At 38.3% G+C, this 17,714-nt stretch overlaps 2 protein-coding genes across 2 annotated transcripts; both read right to left on the reverse strand.

The window, feature by feature from the left end:
* Positions 1 to 974: 974 nt before the first annotated feature.
* sf3b4 (splicing factor 3b, subunit 4) lies at positions 975 to 6,492 on the reverse strand. Its single transcript, XM_044336597.1, has 6 exons — positions 6,406 to 6,492; positions 3,721 to 3,849; positions 3,077 to 3,619; positions 2,205 to 2,372; positions 1,838 to 1,999; positions 975 to 1,317 (listed from the first exon to the last, which is right to left on the reverse strand). The coding sequence occupies exons 1-6, from the start codon at positions 6,437 to 6,439 to the stop codon at positions 1,154 to 1,156; spliced, it is 1,200 nt and encodes a 399-aa protein (XP_044192532.1). The 5' UTR covers positions 6,440 to 6,492; the 3' UTR covers positions 975 to 1,153.
* Positions 6,493 to 7,659: 1,167 nt separating this feature from the next.
* lix1l (limb and CNS expressed 1 like) lies at positions 7,660 to 17,288 on the reverse strand. Its single transcript, XM_044336253.1, has 6 exons — positions 16,295 to 17,288; positions 13,048 to 13,211; positions 12,724 to 12,864; positions 11,722 to 11,817; positions 11,403 to 11,480; positions 7,660 to 10,609 (listed from the first exon to the last, which is right to left on the reverse strand). The coding sequence occupies exons 1-6, from the start codon at positions 16,635 to 16,637 to the stop codon at positions 10,358 to 10,360; spliced, it is 1,074 nt and encodes a 357-aa protein (XP_044192188.1). The 5' UTR covers positions 16,638 to 17,288; the 3' UTR covers positions 7,660 to 10,357.
* Positions 17,289 to 17,714: the final 426 nt, after the last annotated feature.

Consider the following 17,714-nt stretch of genomic DNA (forward strand, 5'->3'; position numbering starts at 1 on the left):
AGTGTAAAAAATACTGTCCATTCATTCATAGTGTTTCTGTGTTTATGTATTATCAGCTAAATACATTTAAAACATTATGCAGAATGACTCATTCTCATATATATTGTAATGTTGGATTATTATTATTGATTAATGAACATGTATAGGCAGGATTTTAAGGTTGCATCTGCTCTAAGTGGAGTACAGTAACCTCATGTAACTTGCAACACAACCAACCCGCACATATAGTTTCACTGTGTGATTTTGACCATCCCATGAAAGTAAATCATTTTTGTTGACCCAGTAGCAGCAGGACCAAAGCACAGTGATGCTGGTCAGTCCATCTGCTTGTTGAATATTTTTAGCAAAAGCAACAACAAAATCTGACGACAGCTACAAGCCAAACTGCTATGATATTTGGCATAAATATTGTCCTCAGAACTTGATTGCTAGTGCTTTTGGTGACTCCCTGACCGTTCTTTATCACCACCAATGAGCCAAAATGACCACTTATATACAAGAAATATCAAAATATACAGGCTTTTCTCAACAAATGGCTTTTCCATCGGTAGTATAGCATATAGTAAAGGCATAAATGGATCTAATAAACATTATTTATGGCTCTGTTCAACATCAATGAGCCTGTAGCTACACAACTGACACAACTAAATGAAATGCAGTTATTATCAATGTTAATCACACCTGCACTTTTCCTATTATATCTCAGAATTGTTTTAAAAAAATCCAAAAAAACAATTCTTACTGCAATGAACTTAACGTAGTAATTTAATTCTGCACAGATAATGAACTCTGATATCTGGTGTCTTGGTACTGACTCTATAGCTTCTCTCAAGCTCAATTCAAAGGCTAAATCGCTGCTATGTCAGCTTTTGTTGAATGTACAATATTTAACAGTTCTATACCAAAGTGGACAAATCTGACCCATTATGAGCCAAAAAGTAAAATTAATTAAAAAAAAAAAAAACATCCAAAACTTGTACTAAAAAGTTTATTTGTCAAAAAGGTCTTTCATCTGTACAGTGACCCAAAAAAATACAAACAGGTGGTTAAATTAGTCTCACAATTACGAACTTGAGTAGATCTAAAGATGTTTCTTTAAAAAAAAAAAAAAAAAAAAGCAAAATGAGAACCCATTTTTGGAGTCTGAGAAAGATTACGGTGGCATTGGGGCCCTCATAGGAACCCTAGGTGGGGCACCGGGGGGCCTTGGTGGCATTAGAGGACCTCTCTGGAAGCCAAAGGGGGGAGGACGAGGAGCACCATAGCCGGGTGGAGGCATGGGAGGAGGCCCTCTCATACCTGGAGGCACGGGGTGACCTGAGGGAGACAAAGAGGAGTCATCTTGTGTTAAATACTTCAAACTATGATGATGTTCAATCACCATATGCAAAGTTTAGTGTGCTTAAAATTCAGGAGATGTAGTATTTTAGCACTCTGAGCAAGAGGCTGTTTTTTCCTTTTTCATTTGTTTCCCTGTATTCTTTTATCCAGCAATTATCTCTTCAGTCAGTTCTATTAATGCATGTTTGTGCTGTTCTGTGTGAACAGTGTAATATTAATCAAAAAGTAATAAAAAGTTTGCCACAAAAAATATTACAAATCTGTTTTGGATTTTGTTCAGACTGACTTCAGCACTGCTTGATTAAATGAAGGGAGTGAAGTGTAGCGATGGTTACTAAGTGAACACTTTAGTTGTTGTTTAATAGCCAAAAATACTCAATTATGTCAATTATTTTTTAAAAAACACAACAGCATTTTCCCCTGAAATGACAGAGATAGTGTTTGTGAGCTGAAGGGACTTTTATTTGACAACTTGAGGTGATGCCATATTTCTTACCCATGGGCGGTCCATACGGTGCTCTGGGTGGCATACCCATAGGCGGGGGTGGGGGCATGCCGGGGGGCGGCGGTGCCCGTGATTGAGTTGATCCTGGAGGCGCAGGAGGTGGAGGCACCATGCCAGGGGGAGCAGGAGGGGGCATGGGCATCTGAGGCATACCTGTGTGACAGAAACAATAAAGTATACAGACAAGCTCGAGCAAGGAACTAGTGTCACTAATTTTTTCCAGATCTGATCATGATCATTCCAGTTTGCAAGAACAAAAAAGTCTTTTACATACTTTAAAACTAGGTCACTATATTGTGACACAATTTTCCACTTGCACTCACCATGAAGAAACATTTTAAGCGTAACAAGCCATTACCTGGATGCATGTTGCCAGGAGGGAAAGGCGGTGGTCCGGGTGGAGGTCCACCACCACCCTGTGGGCCTGGTGTCCCTGCATTTGGAGGCATGGCCATATTGGGGGGCATTGCTGGAGGCATCGACCCAGGAGGAGGAACAGGAGGGAAAGCGCCAGGAGGTGGCAGGCCTGCACAGAGACAGGTTGGATTTACAAGTTATTATTTCATGTTCTACGAGTAAACAAAATCAGGCTGTTGAATTGGTTTAATATAATATTCCATTTATCATAGACAATGTTATTATTATGTAATTGTATTAGTATATCTTCAGCTGCCATGTTGACTTTAAGCTAACAACATTGTCCGAGATTAAATCAAATCAGTGTCATTCTCACCCAGCTGATAAAATATGCAGAGCAGCGCACTCACATATCCAACAGGATCCTACTTCGTCTCAGTGCCAGTAATGAAATCTGTTACTACTCTCTTGGCACGCACAACATTTAAATACTCAAAGTAAAACCATTAATCAGAGGCAGCTACTGTGTATGGATTATGGCTGTGAAATTCAAGAGAAAAAAAAAAAACGCACACCAACACCACTAATTGTAGCTCAGAGAAACAGAAACTAAAGACTAATTTGAAAATTGCAGATGTGCAACCACACCACTAACTAGGGTCTTTGCACCCACGGCATACAGATTTGCTGGAATTATTGTTGTATCCTTTTATATGTAAAACATTTTCACATCAAAGCGTCGACTCTGCAGCGACAATTTTTATATTTTAGAGTGAATCAAGTATGAAGATGGAAAGAAATTTAACAGAAGAAACAGATGAACGTCCTAAATCCTTCAACATCTACTGTGTTTAAACCGTATTTCAGTCGTACCAGGCATGGGCATCCCAGCTCCCAGTGTGGTCAGGACTGGCGGCGGAGCAGTCGGTGGTGGCGGAGCATCTGCGAACAGCTGGTGCGGCCTGTCTGCCTGGGAAAGAGGGTTTTGGGCGGCCAGGAGTCGCTCTGCGGCCGAGCCGTGACGTTCTCCTTTGGAATCCTTCTTGAAGGCGTAGGACACTGTGATGGGCCTGTTGCAGAGGTACTGGCCGTTCATGGCCTCGATGGCGGCATCTGATGCATCGAAGCTGGCGAAATTGATAAAAGCGTAACCCTTGGAGTTGCCGGTGTCTGGGTCTCGCATGATTTTTGGCGTCTGGAGGATCACGCCAAAGGCACTGAATGTGTCGTAGAGCAATTTCTCATCAATCTCCGGGTCAAGGTTACCGATGAAGATGTTGGCGCCCACATCCAGGTTTTTGTTGTGCGCTGAGGCCTTATTAACTCGAATCGGTTTGCCATAGAGCTTTATCATATTCATGATTTTGATGGCGTAGTCAGCATCCTCTTCACTGAGGAACTCTACAAACCCATATCCTGTTGAAGAGTGCAGAAGTTAGCTTGTTATTTATGTCGCCATAGAGATTCTCAAAGGTGTTTTTCTCCCATGAGTGACATTTATATTAGCTGTCACTTACCTTGATGTTGGCCCGTGACCCTGTCTTTGGGCATATGTGTGTTGACCACAGGACCAGCCTGCAAAAAAAGCTCCCATAGCAACGGCTCTGACACCTTCTCATCTAAGCCGCCAACATACACAGTGGCATCTGAAAAAAGAAATGAAAATAAACTTGAGTTCTCAGAGATGAGACCAAACATGGGATGGATTGAGGTGAAGTCAAAATACAAGGGAATGAAGATGCTTAATGTCTGGTTGCTGCAGATTTACCATTAATCACATATGAATGCCAAATATTTGCTTATTACAGACGCAGGTTGCTTGTTTTTCAGATGAAATACTCTGAGTTCTGAGCAAAGCGTCACTTTGAACTCTTGTAACCTGTCATGGAGCTTATTCATTATTTTTGACTACTGCTGCAATGATTAGTTGATCGACAGAAAATTAATCACCAGCTATTTTCAAAATGTATTAATTGTTTAGAGTCATTTTTTCAGATGAAATTCTGATTCCAGCTTATCAAATATGAATATTTTCTAATTTATTTGGTCTTTTATGATAGTAAACTAAATATTTTGGGGTTTTGTCTTCTTTGGTCGGGACAAACGAAGACATTTCAGGACGTCACCTTAGGCCTTGAGAAACAGTGATTGACATATTTCACCATTTTCTGACATTTTATAGACCCAACAACTAATCGATTAATCAAGCCAACAGAATAGCCAAATTAGCTGACAGATTAATCAACAATGAAAACAATCGTTAGTTGCAGCCCTGTTTTTGACATTTTATAGAGTTAATCATTAAGAGACCATTTAAATATAAGTGACAGGGTAGAATCGTGAGAAATCTTTCGCTTCAGGACGCATTGCCCATTGATTATCTTATTACTGTACATTTAAGTTGTTGACCTGAACACCCCAAGACAATCTTTGCTCAGTGAGAATAACAGCTGCACTCCAGCAGCAGCAGTTATGGTTATAGTTACATATATTAGAGGACGGGTTCACAATTTGTCAAGTCTGTCTCAAAGGCAAACTTCTGTATTTTTCAACCTGGACCCTATTTTCCCATCTTTTTGTGTCCAAGTGACTAATGGGGACAACAATTTTTTAAATTGGTCCAGTATTGAGCGAGAGCGCTGCAGCCGACAGCCACAAAACGGTCTGCAATGTAATATGACAGGTCAAAGAAAAACGTTCTATTTCTCTGTAGGGTCCTTTCCACATTGTTGTCAGACACTAACAATAACAATCTGAGCCTGTCAGTGGCAAAAACAAGCACTTTTAGTAGATGTACATTGACAGTGCACAATTGCAATTTTAAAACAATAGTCAGGAGCCCAAATGAAATAGGTTTTTCTTGCCATAATCATTCCTTCTGTTCATACAGGCCATTAGATCCTTTCATAATGCACTTACAATGTAAGTGATGGGAGACAAAATACACAAGCCTCATTCTGTGAAAAAATGTACCTTTAAGTTTATCTGAAACTAGCATGAAGCTTCAGCCATCCAAATTAGTCAAATCAAGTAGATATCTTTCAATGTTTAAGGCTTTTTAGTGCCAAAGTCCCTCTTTGTGTTACTGAACTTCCTCCGCAGCTCAACAGGGAAACACTGTCCAAGGAAACACAAAGAGGGAATTTGATGCTAAAAAGACTGTGAATGTGGCAGATATCCACTTGATATGGCTAACTCAGACTGCTGAAGCCTCATATAAGCTTCAGATAAACTTTTAAATGCATTTTTGCACAAAATGACAGTGTGGACACACTGTGGATTTTGGCCCCCATCAAAAGCACAGGACCTTCTAATAGCCAGTATGAACAGAAGGAATGATAACAGTGAGGAAAACCTCTTTCGTCGCTCATTTGAGCACCTGGCTGTTGTTTTAAGACAGACTTGAAAAATTGAGCACCTATCCCTTAGGCCTTACTCTGCAATTACAACAAATCGACTGATTATGAATGAAAGCTTTTGACATTTTAGACATTTACATACTGCTGAGTTTACATAGATATGACATCAATATCATTTAAAATATCAAAATAATAGCAGTGTAATATCTTACTAACTTATAGGTCGTCTGACACAATGTTGCCCGAAACATTTTGCATATCATGTAGCTAAAATAGTGGCTTTCCTCGTTTTATAAGGCGGTATTAGAGCTAAATGATAAACATGTTGGACCATTTAGACAGCTCTTGATGTTTAAATGTATTTATGCATTCTCAGAGACCATATCTTCTTCTCTTGACTTGAATAACAACTATGTAAAACATCCTGAATCCGTATTGTCACATAAGTTAACTCATTTCTGCCGCAGACTCCCTGTTAGCTCTGTAGCTTGCTAGGCTAGCTTTAGCTGTTAGCTAACAGGATGTACCTCCTCCTAATACACTAACAACAGTCGCCACACTAATTAAATCAATTAAGAATCAACGCTACGCCTGTGTTCTTATGCAGCAAGCAGGTAAAAAGAAGTTAAAGTAAACATAACTGGACTTTAGTGGTTAAATTAGCAGCAAGCCAAGCTAACGATAACTGCACACTTCCATGTGATCGACCGGCTGTTTACCACAAACTATTAGTTAACCAGGCGGCCAGCGGCGCTCAGCAGAGAAGGATGAACAGTTTGAAGTGCAGATTTATAAATGACTGAAACGAAACGGCTGAAGCTGGTGTTACAATGATGTAGTTACCTTGGTTTCTTTCTGAAATTGGTCCCGCTGCCATGTTGAATGAACAACGGAGGGCAAGCGTCCCAAACAGAAGCCCCGCCTCTTCCTGCGCTCACAGACGGAAGTAACAAAATAAAATACAATAAAATAAAATAAAACATCTGGAATATCCTGAAAATATTTACTTATTTGTTTCAAAATTCTATAGGTTTATGTAATAGATTAGTTGTCAACTATTAAATTAATCACTAACTATTTTGATAATTAATGAATTGCTTGTAATTTTTTAAGAAAAAAGTCAAAATTCTCCAATTCCAGCTTCTCAAATGTGAATATTTTCTTGTTTCTTTAGTCCTCTATGACAGTAAACTGAATATCTTTGGGTTGTGGACAAAACAAGGCATTTGAAGAAGTTACCTTGGGCTCTTCTTTGACAATTTATGGACCAAAGAACTAATCAGTTAATCGAGAAAATAATCTACACATTAGTCAATAATGAAAGTAATCATATGTTGCAGGCCTAATTTTCTTACATTAAGCGACTGGAGAAATTAGTTTATTTCAAATAAAAGAGATGTCTATTTGTGTCTGGTCACACAAGTTACCACATGAAGACAGTGGCAACACATTTCAGGGGCTTGGTAGTCATATTCTGCATTACAATAACAATTAGGCTACTGCCCATTTGGCTAAAGGAGTATATTTTGATAGAACTGGTGAGCCGAGAGATAAAATTGTAAGTCATACCAAAGATTCTTCATGATTTTGAATTTAAAATAGAAATGAACAGACTTCATGTGCACATCCATAAAAAAGCTACATTACATTTCTTACTCAATATACTACTACCTGAAAAAGAGCAAAGATAACTTTGTCATCTCCGCTACAAAAGTGACAAATTTAAGTGGGTACAAAGTTAGCTTTGTTAGCTTTGCTTTCCATTCTTTAAAAATTAAGCCTTTAAAATGAATTCATGCTTAACATTCATATGACAGTACATACCAGGGATACTACTGATATTTTCTCTTTTTTTTTTTTTTACTTCTGTCAGCTATGTGCAGGTACCGTCACAGACACAAAGGTCTACTTTAGTCCAAATGTGCTATACTTAAATAATACTATCATTATATTTGCTGCATACAATGTGCTTTCTTTCTAATACCTCTAATATTGTGTTATTTACCAATGACAGCCATGTAGTATCTATTTATTTGGTCCTTTTGTAGGTTCGGTTTTTCCCCCTTGTATGTAAAAGTGAAACAAGTGACAAATGAATAAACATTTGCATCAGCCAATTTATCACATCATATAAATCTACTAAAAGTATAAACATGGAATACAAAATGTTCATAGAAAATACATACAATATGGGCCTCGAGGAACACTTTCATAAAACAATACTGTATAGAATATGAAACATATAAAAACAGAACTTAATCAACACATCATGCATCAAAGCCAAAAGAGGAAAAGCCCAAGTTTTTTTTATATATATATATATAAAATGGATAGCAAAAAAATATTGTTAAAAAAAAAGCCTTCATTGATAATGATCACAAAGAAAAGTCAAAGGCATTTATAAGAGGAGAGCTCAGAGATTAATGGCTTGTGGTCAAAAATCACATAATAAGCATCTAAATTAGAAGAAAAACACAAAATACACAAAATTCAAGATCTCCGGCCTCATTCCTATAACAAGCGCATTGAAATACTTTTTTCTCAGTTTTTCTCAATGAACACATTTCAGCTTTAGCACAACTGTACTGGCAGTACAGTAAGTTCCCAAGTTGGACATGAAATTGGTTCAAGGGACAATACAGTCAGAAAACATGTCTGCAGTTGAGATTCTGGGAGCTACATTGTTCAAAACGTAAAAGGAAGTAAACACAAGTTAAAAGGAAATCGTGATTTGCAGATTAGTGAGGTCAAAGTGTGCATTAAATCACTTAAATGTTGTTATTCACGGGGCAATTGTAACATTTCAGTATTTACTGATAGGTGCAGGGTTTTTTAATTACTTGCAAACATTTTTCTACAGGTGCTGCACACACATCTTGCAAGCCAAGTACCAAACCAACGATATATAAAGATTATAAATGTATACCAAAGGTAGTAAGATTTATTAAATCCTTCATAATCTAATGTCGTGTAACATATTAAGGTACTGTAACAGTAATATAACATGTGATCTATAACATTACCTTTACATAAAATGACAAAAGACTATGTAAAATTGAGCAGAACTGTCCTTTACAGACCCCATTAAATGAAATGTAACCTTTGAGGTTTATTTTACATGTCTTAACATCGCATGCTACCAATTTCATAAAGGCACGATGATCCAGAGGAATAGATACAGCAATAAAATAATAAAACTGGTCTGGCTTTAATCATACTTCATCCCGGATTCTTTGTTTTTTATTTGCTGTCTCCTCATATTTTGTGTAATCAGTTTCTGCTGTTGACAATCCAGCGTTCAGCAGCAGCACGAGCCATCCTGCTGTTTAACTTGCATGAATGCCGCCCCACTACTCCTTCCACCCAGAGCCACACATTACGATTTAAACTCTCACCTTCATTGCACGGGGTCATTTAAAAGCTACCTGCTGAAATGCCTTCATCGTTATAATGTATTAAAATACATTTTAGATAGACAGAAATATAAAGATATCACATTTACAGTATGAATGAAATCAGGTCCTTCAACATAAACATATTTGGAAGGTGTTAAGTGCAACTTACATACTATTGTTTTTAGCCCATGAATGTACACTAGCACTGCTCACAACCAAAGTCTGCTTCTAGTATCTCAAAAACACATAAACCACAAGTGCTGCTGTGTATCGACTACAATGACTCACACACGATGAATCAACTTCCTTTAACAAAAAAAAAAAAAAACCTCACAACTGTGCAGCTTGGATTTTTCTGTTGAGATGCCCGTCTACTTTTTTTAGACTACCAACTCTTTCAAACTCATCTAGCTGAAGCACATGACAAACACAATCAGTATCACAGGAGTAATTTCAACAGTCTAAATGTTTAAACAGCGTCGCTTTGTAGGTCCTTAAGTTGAGAGCACACTGAAAAAAAATATACATTCTGCAGGTGTCATGCTGAGATAGTTTTCATAAGCCTTCACACACAAAAGAAAAACATAGTGATGGTTCACTGTCGGGTTTTTGAGATACCTGAGCTGTTGTCAGAGCTGTCAGTCACCTGCTGACATCTGTGCCAAGTACCCACAAATTATTACATAAGCCAATAAGTATGTATCTATTATTAGATGCTTCAATTTCCAAATGCGTATACAATATTCTTTGTACAACAGGCATAACATCGCTGTTGTTTTTATAGAAAAGTGATTGAGTTGTGCTGATATTCGGTGGGATCTTTTATCCCTTTTGCAGTTTCAGTTGTATTATCTTTAGAGATTTTTTTTTTTATTAATAGACACAGGGTCCATACGTTTCACCATCTTGAGTACAGAATACTATATGTAAGTATAAACACAAACAAAACATTAACGAAACACACTTATCTGACTTCAGAATGATTCATACCTCAAATGTGTTTGGTTTGATGGGTCATATGTCCCGTACATTCACCGATGAAAGGCAGGTTTTGTTTCTGTAGGTCTACTTCGAGTAAATACAGATATGAAATCATGAAAAAAAAAAAAAGACACGTAAACCTCAGTCAGCTGGTATGCCAAGCATGTTTACAGGTAATTTGAAAGAAGCACTGTTATCCTGTAGGCACAAAGAGGTAACGGCTATGGCGGCAGGTGTTTGTTTTATGGACGGATGTGCATACTGTAAAATCAAGGCCTGATTACCTGGACCTCATAACAACACACGAGATATAAAATTTAGAAGTTCAGAAGAATCACCTTTATATCTATGACGTGATCAATACTGTTACCAGGAATCCTACGGAGTGTGAAGGCATGTTTCCGCAACGGACGGCGTGTTTAGTGTGAGGGCAGAGTGGCAGTGTTGGCTGCGTTGAGTTGGCCCACAGCTAACATCAGGATGTCTTTCTTCTCCTTGTAAAAACGCAGTTCTCTGCCCGCCAGTCTGGCCTCCTCCAGTTCTCGCTCCGTCGAGGCCAGCTCCTGGCCGATAGCACCCGCGACGCTCTGTTCTCGGTTCACCCAGTCGGCAGCCATCTGAGTGCGCATGTCATCATCCAGAGCCCGGTGGGAATAGTGAGCCAGCACCTCCTGTGAGGAAAATAACAGTCACGGCTAAGTGTTTGATCGTGTAAATCCCCTTTCTTTCATTAAATGTTGTCAGATTTCTGCACTCGATGATAACTAAGAAGCCATTAAGATTTCTGTAATTCTTCAGCCAAGGCTCTAGTGGCAATAAAAGTGGCAACAGTGTCAGATAAAAGAGTATAAAGCATCAAATCTTCCTTTTGAAGGTGTGTCTAGATGTTTCAAGCCAGCCAACTAAGAGAAATTGTCAGACAAAAAGAAAATACATATAATATAATAAGTTTTTCAGTACTATGAACCTTATTAGATCATTTTGTGGCATTTTTGCCTTTATTAGATAGTTGGCAGTGAAATGGCAGACAGGAAACAAGGGGAGAGAGATGACTACGACATACAGCAATAGTGCGTGTCTGTATTGTTATGTCTAGTGGTGCTGTTGTATTTACTGTATGTAATTTATTCCCAGGTCTCTCTTGTAAAATGAATCATGATCTCAATGAGAATTCCTGTATATATAAGTAAATAACTAACAAACTAACTAAACTTCATCTCTTGCTTTTTGCTCTTCTTCTATGGTGTCCTTATTTTCCAGCTTGCCACTGCTCTCTAACATTCTGACACAGGACGAAAAAAAAGACTTCAAAAAAAAAAAGTCTAATACATCTTGAAGAGTAATGTTGTGTAAAAGAAGGATTTGTTTTGTGTAGGAAATACTTCCATGCGAAAGATGAAAACCACTACCGTGCTTTAGATAATTGAGCCCATCTGTGAGACGGGCTTGAATATCAAACAGTACCTGTCGGGAACACTGTCGTTCTCTCATTGCTTTGAGGCTTCCGTTCCAGTGCAGGAGCTGGAAAACAGTCATCAGCTCCTGGAACAAAACACAACCAACGCAGTAGGAATGAGAGACTGAACCCCGGTAAATTGTATGTATTCACATTCAGACTAAACATATGTAAAACATTCAAAGATGAGAAGTGCAATATCTCCCTGTCCTCACATGTAATCAGTGCCCAAACATCACAAGTGCTATTTTCACACTACCCTCATGCATAAAGCATAAAGTAGCATAAAAAGCTACTTGACACAACACATTCCTGATTTTTATGCACCTGAAACTCCAGCATTGATTTTCCTTTGTTGGACTCAAGCATGAAGCGAAACGCCCCAATCCCTGTGTTCGGATTGTCCGCTTCTTCTCTGTTTCCCTGTGAACGACAGCAAGCAGTTAAGAGATTACAGCTTGACATGAACTGGATTTTGGGGTAAATACAATCAAGAGAAAACAACGAGGAGGAAAACTGAAATATGTGATGCATAGTCCACATTTTTCGCTGGGTGGGGTTCACTGAAATAATAATATCTGACATATTTGACATAAGTTTCTCCAGAGAAATGGTGTAATGGGTTTCAATACATTTTGAATAGCAGCCATCTCAGCAAAAGTATGATTTTAGGAGCCAGTTCAAGGTAAAAACGATTTTCCTCAATTTCCTTTTCAAAGCATCAGTAGTAGGTATTCATTGTGCACACTTTCAAAACATCTACTGTTCTCCAAAAACACATGTTGCCAACTGCATTACACATACATACAGTACATATAAATTATATACTGTACTTCCATATGTACCTCACATATGAGGTATGTACCTTTTTCTGTCCTTTTTTCAGTAGAGCTGCAACGATTAGTCGATTAATAGGTTCGCTGAACAACAGAAATTAATCAACAACTATTTTGACAATTGAATAATCATTCAAGTCATTTCTAAGCAAAAATAACAAATATTTACTGCTTTCAGCTTCTACAATGTGACGATTAGATGCTTTTCTTTGTCATACATGATGGTTTACTTAATATCTTTGTGTTTTTGACTGTTGCTCAAGCAAAACAAGACATTTGAAGGCAACTTAGGTAAATTATAATGGGCGTTTTTTTTAAACTTTTCTGAAATTTTATAGTCAGAACAATTAATCAACTAATCGATAATGAAAATAATCATTAGTAGCAGCTCTATTTTTCAGTTTTATTCAGTGTGCTAATATACTGCAGATAAACTGCTGCTGCGTTGCTTCTTACTAGTACAACCTCCAGCAATTTATAGCCCATGACTTACATTGAAGGAGGCCAGAGCCTCACTGACGCTCTTCTCAATGAAGTCGTCTGTGATGCGACGAGAGGGATGCTCATTGAAAACAGAGTTCATCAGAGCAATCTTGGCAGCGCTGCGTCTCGCCTCCGCCTTGGTGGGACAGAACTGTCAAACAGTGAAGAATTCATGAGTTAGCTTTCAAGTGCAATCAGACACACACACACACACACACACACACACACACACACACACACATATATATATATATATATATATATATATATATATATATAAAGCCAAGTGAGTACAGTAAGCAGCAGTCACGCTAACAAACTGCAGATGCTGTACCTGGAAACTTCCAAAACAGCTGCCTCCCGGAAGACTAACATAGCAAACATACGGCGGGCTGTTGGATGGGACCATTTCATAAACAACGAGAGCCCCGTTCCGCAAGTCGGCCCCTCTGGTCAGCTTCATCTGCCAAAACTCCTGTAAAGCTTCCACCACGTTTACTGGAGGGCAAACACATAAAAGAAGTGTAATCACATTGTGGTACTGTATATCAACTCTGTCTTTTATCACTGACATTAAAAATACTGGGGTTTTCCAGGAATCTAAATACTTTTTGTGGTTAGTTTGCATTTAAATTCACTGGTTGTTGATTAGTTGCTGGCTGCGCTCTGCAACATCCTCTCTAAACAAAACAAAAAATTGAAAGGGTTGGGGGGGAAGGTTATCACAAGGATGCCAAGGGGTTTTTCCTGCTGGTGGCTGCTTAGAGGAAACTACATCACCTCACAGAAGCTGCTTAAAGAAACACTCACTCAACTCTACGCTTTGTGCGCTCATGATGGGAAGTTAAATTCCTGTCCTCCATAAAGGAAAAACAACAAAGAAAACCAGTAAAATTTGCAACTGAGTCATAAATGATTCCTTCGTTCTTTGGTTCTGCGGGGAGGTGTGAGTGCAGCCAACATTATTTGAGGCTCTTTGACTTCTGCTACCTCACAGCTTTTTTCCTGCTGTGCTCTCGCTGTTTGATATGAGCACAGACAGCCTGCTTCTGGCTCACGCACACAGTCTGGAGTCTGATCAGTGCGTTTTAGAGGTGCAGCTTCGCCCACTATTGAGGCTTCTGTAAACAAGGTCGGAGGTTTATACTGACATCGGATAGATACTGTAAACATAAACTGCAAATCTAAATCATTTTGTTATTACTCTACCTGTGTGAAAGTAAAACTCTTTCTATTGACTTTGTTGTTATTGTTAGCCTATGATTAAAACATAACTGATGTGTTATTGAAGAACTACTCATCAATATCTGATGTGAAAGTTGCATTCTCATAAGATATATACTGTGCATTTGTCCATCTAAATCATTACACACTTGATTTTTTATCTTAAATATTCTTTCAATGGTAGTAGATGTATTGTAAATAATTTCATGTTCATTTTGCTGATATGTGCAGTAGTTTCCCCGAGAACAAGTACATCCAACAAACCAAATTCAGACCCTGACAAAGTTGTTTTTGAAAAACCAGAAAGAATAAAGGATTCAGCACAGTGGGAATGTAATATGTTTGGTCTGTTTTCATCAGTTTCCTAAAAGACAAAAGTGAAAAGAGACTATTGAGAGAATATTGGGAAAGACTGGAAATATGTGACCTTGGCACTGATCTCAAACCCACGATGTGACAGTTTCATGGCTTATGACTTAGTCTATGATGCACCAGGAACACCCTGCTTCCAAATTATCCTTATAAACATTTGTCTCAAATCAAAAGTACAAACTTTTAATAATAATATACAGAATCATCGTGTTGTGTGATCAAAAGGACTCTACTGTATCTATGATGCACATGGCAATACTTTAAATTGAACATTTTTGGATATTGAATATTATATAAAATAGTGCAGAAATTAGGTCTATTTAAATTATAACTGAGTAAATAGTTTGATTTTATTGCTTCTCTTGAGGGAGACAAAAAGGGTCTTTCTTTCTTAGTAGTGTTTTGTACTAAGAATGACTTATCTAGAATTCCCTGGTAATGGCATAATGACATTTATATCAAAGGAAAAAATGTAGAAAGGACCCAAAAATGTTGGAAAAATGATTATCGCAGAATGCCAAAATATAACACATTTTCCCGTAATTGTTCTGTAATTCTGCGATATTCACATAACACCCTCTTTCTTCACGAGAGTAAGTCGCAAAATTGGAGCAACATTAAAAACAAAAATACAGCCCTGATAAAACAGTCTTGATGGTGCCAATGTTGGTGTTAAGTAGCCTAATTGGGATAAATGAGTAAAGAGGCTGTTATTCAGAGCACAGGGGGACAATCTTTTGGAAATAAATCCTATTACCACCAGACAGGAACACTTGTATTAGCTCCAACTGCCGACATTACTACGGCTTTTGGTGTAATGTTATGAGCGTGGCCTTTGCCAGTATGTTGTAGTGAAAAATAACAAGGTGAACATCTATAGTAGGTGACCATCAGAAGGCAATCAGCATTCAGTATGAGCACAAATCAATTATATGTTCAGCAAATCTATAATTCATGTCTTGTTCTGTATACATTTCCTGTCATTGTACAGTATATCCACCTGGTGCTGCTTACTGTAATATGATGTGTAGTTTAGATTTAACAAATATTTGTGATCAACTCTGGAAAGATGGATAAAATCACTCAAATTTTACTCACTATATCTGCTATTGTTGACAATAGTACAAATAGCTTTTGTTAGTCAATGTTATTAATGTTTTTCACAGTTTTATAGGGCTGGGCAATATGGACAAAATCAAATATCACAATATCTTTTGATCAAATACCTCGATATCGATATTGCAACATATTGTAGGGACGACTATAATGAGATTTTTGATGAATAATCATCAGTTATGTGGATATAATGACTAAGTGTGTAAAGGCAAATAATAGAACAGCTAGAAAAGTCTGGTAAATTCAGAAAAATACATCACGTTACTGTAATGCAGCCTTTAAAACCAGGAAAAGGCAACACTTATGCCATATCACAATATCAAGATATCCAAAATCTAAGACGATATCTAGACTCATATCATGATATCAATATAATATCAATATATTGCCCAGCCCCAGGACCAGTATTATACTTTGTCCCATGTAAAACAGCTTTAACATTGCTAATTAGGAGGTATAATACCGTATTGTTCGTAAATAATCCCCTTGAGTTGTAGTAGTTAATCCCATAATGAATTGTGATTGAAGATAACGTTACTTTAAGTGTGTAAATATCAAAGGAAAACTTTTAGCTCCAGACAGAAACATTGTAGTGTTATTACATCACTTAAAAACGTGCATAGTAAACTGTAAAGTCAAAGTAAAGTCGGTGTATTTGACATTGTGCAGCTACACATGAATATTACAGGAATGTGGCTCGTTTTTTTCCGTTGCTAATCCACTTCCAAACAAATGGCGCAGCTAAAAGTGTCTTTCTGCTCCTCAAAACTCCCCTCCTCCTCCTCCCAGAGTATAAACTGAGGCAGTGTGACACATATTTAGACCGTTATCTCCACATTAAACTGAAAATTATCCCCACTGGACGTTACCTCTGCCATAACCTTGCGTGTGCTTGGCGAAGCTGCGGACCACAGCCTCCACCGCCTCCTTCAGCACCGCCGGGTTCCCCGGGTTGCAGTGGCCGCTGGCCCCCTGCCCCAGCCCGGCGCCGATGCCGCCGTACAGGCTGTGGAGCTGCAGCGGTGGCGGCGGCGGAGGAGGCCCGGAGGAGGCGGCCAGGGAGGCCGGGGAGGGCAGCAGCGGCGCGATGGGGACAGTCACCCCGGGTCGGAGAGAGGAGGAGCGGAGGGTCCCGGTCGGTCCTGAACCGAATCCAATCCCCGGCTGTAGCCTCTGAGGGCGGATACTGTCCGGGATAACGTTAGACTCCATTGTCCCAACGTCACGTCTGTGAAGTCCGGCTTCTGGGTGAAATCTGTGCCGACCAAGCCGACGGTTTCAGGCTCAAAAAACGGGTTTTCGGGGCTGACCAAACAAAGTCTTGCAGGTTTTTGTCAATCACAGCCGAAAGAAGTAGTTACCCGTTGTTCGGTCGACACATCACAGTGCTGCTATGCATCCTCACTCTCTGGATTAGGCTGCGGGATCGTCAGTCAACTGCTGCCTTCACGGACACCTCGTAATCTGCTCCTCCGGAGTTAAAGGACCAACACACCAATGTTTGTGCATGTTTTTGGTCTATTAACTACCAAGAAACTGTATCCACCATGCCCAGGTTGTAGACATGTAAAGCGAGATGTGTGTTTGTGTGCTTATAGTTAATAAGGTTGATATGTTTTTGTGGATTTTTTTTTTGGAATCAGAATCATCTTTATTGGCTGAGTATGTATACAAATAGAAGGGATTTGACTCCGGTTTAGTGGCACTCAATTGTACAAAATAACAACACTACAATCTTCAGAAAGATACACAAGTGATGTCTATATACAGGTGAAACCATGTCTGTGAACTGCAACTGAGATACAAACAGTGCAAAGAATATAGTTAGTGGTTATTTACAGTATATACAGTAATGAATGAATGAATTTCTGTGAACAATACTTCTGTGCTGTTTTATTTATAAAGTGTTTCTTTATTATGACATTCAATGCTATTTATGCAGAAATTCTTATAATCCAAAACTATTTTCTCTCATGGGAAGCAATAAAAGTAACCTTGAACTTAACCTTGACATTGATGACACTGATCCACTATTTTAAGTCTATTTTTTTAAATATTCTTTTTATAGTTAGTTTATTTAGTTATTGTATATAATTTAGCCTTTAACTGCATTTGGATTTTTTACCTTTTTTACCTCATTGTTTTTGTATTTTGATTTGTGTCAGGTGGCTGTTGTAACATTTTAATTTCCCTTTTGGATTAATTAAGTATCTATCTATCTATCTATCTATCTATCTATCTATCTATCTATCTATCTATCTATCTTTAAATATTCAGTTTTGCAGAGTC

This window comes from Thunnus albacares, chromosome 19 (genome assembly GCF_914725855.1).
Source record: "Thunnus albacares chromosome 19, fThuAlb1.1, whole genome shotgun sequence".
In the NCBI taxonomy this organism is placed as follows: domain Eukaryota; kingdom Metazoa; phylum Chordata; class Actinopteri; order Scombriformes; family Scombridae; genus Thunnus; species Thunnus albacares.

Coding starts and splice junctions, on each gene's coding strand:
- sf3b4 (XM_044336597.1), bottom strand. CDS start 6,439: ATGGCAGCGGGACCAATTTCAGAAAGAAACCAAG. Junction 3,850..6,405: donor AATTTCAGAAAGAAACCAAG/GTAACTACATCA, acceptor TTCTTTTTTCAG/ATGCCACTGTGTATGTTGGC. Junction 2,373..3,076: donor AGCTGGGATGCCCATGCCTG/GTACGACTGAAA, acceptor GTCTCTGTGCAG/GCCTGCCACCTCCTGGCGCT.
- lix1l (XM_044336253.1), bottom strand. CDS start 16,637: ATGGAGTCTAACGTTATCCCGGACAGTATCCGCCCTCAGAGGCTACAG. Junction 13,212..16,294: donor CACGCAAGGTTATGGCAGAG/GTAACGTCCAGT, acceptor TTTGCCCTCCAG/TAAACGTGGTGGAAGCTTTA. Junction 11,481..11,721: donor AATCAATGCTGGAGTTTCAG/GTGCATAAAAAT, acceptor GTTTTGTTCCAG/GAGCTGATGACTGTTTTCCA.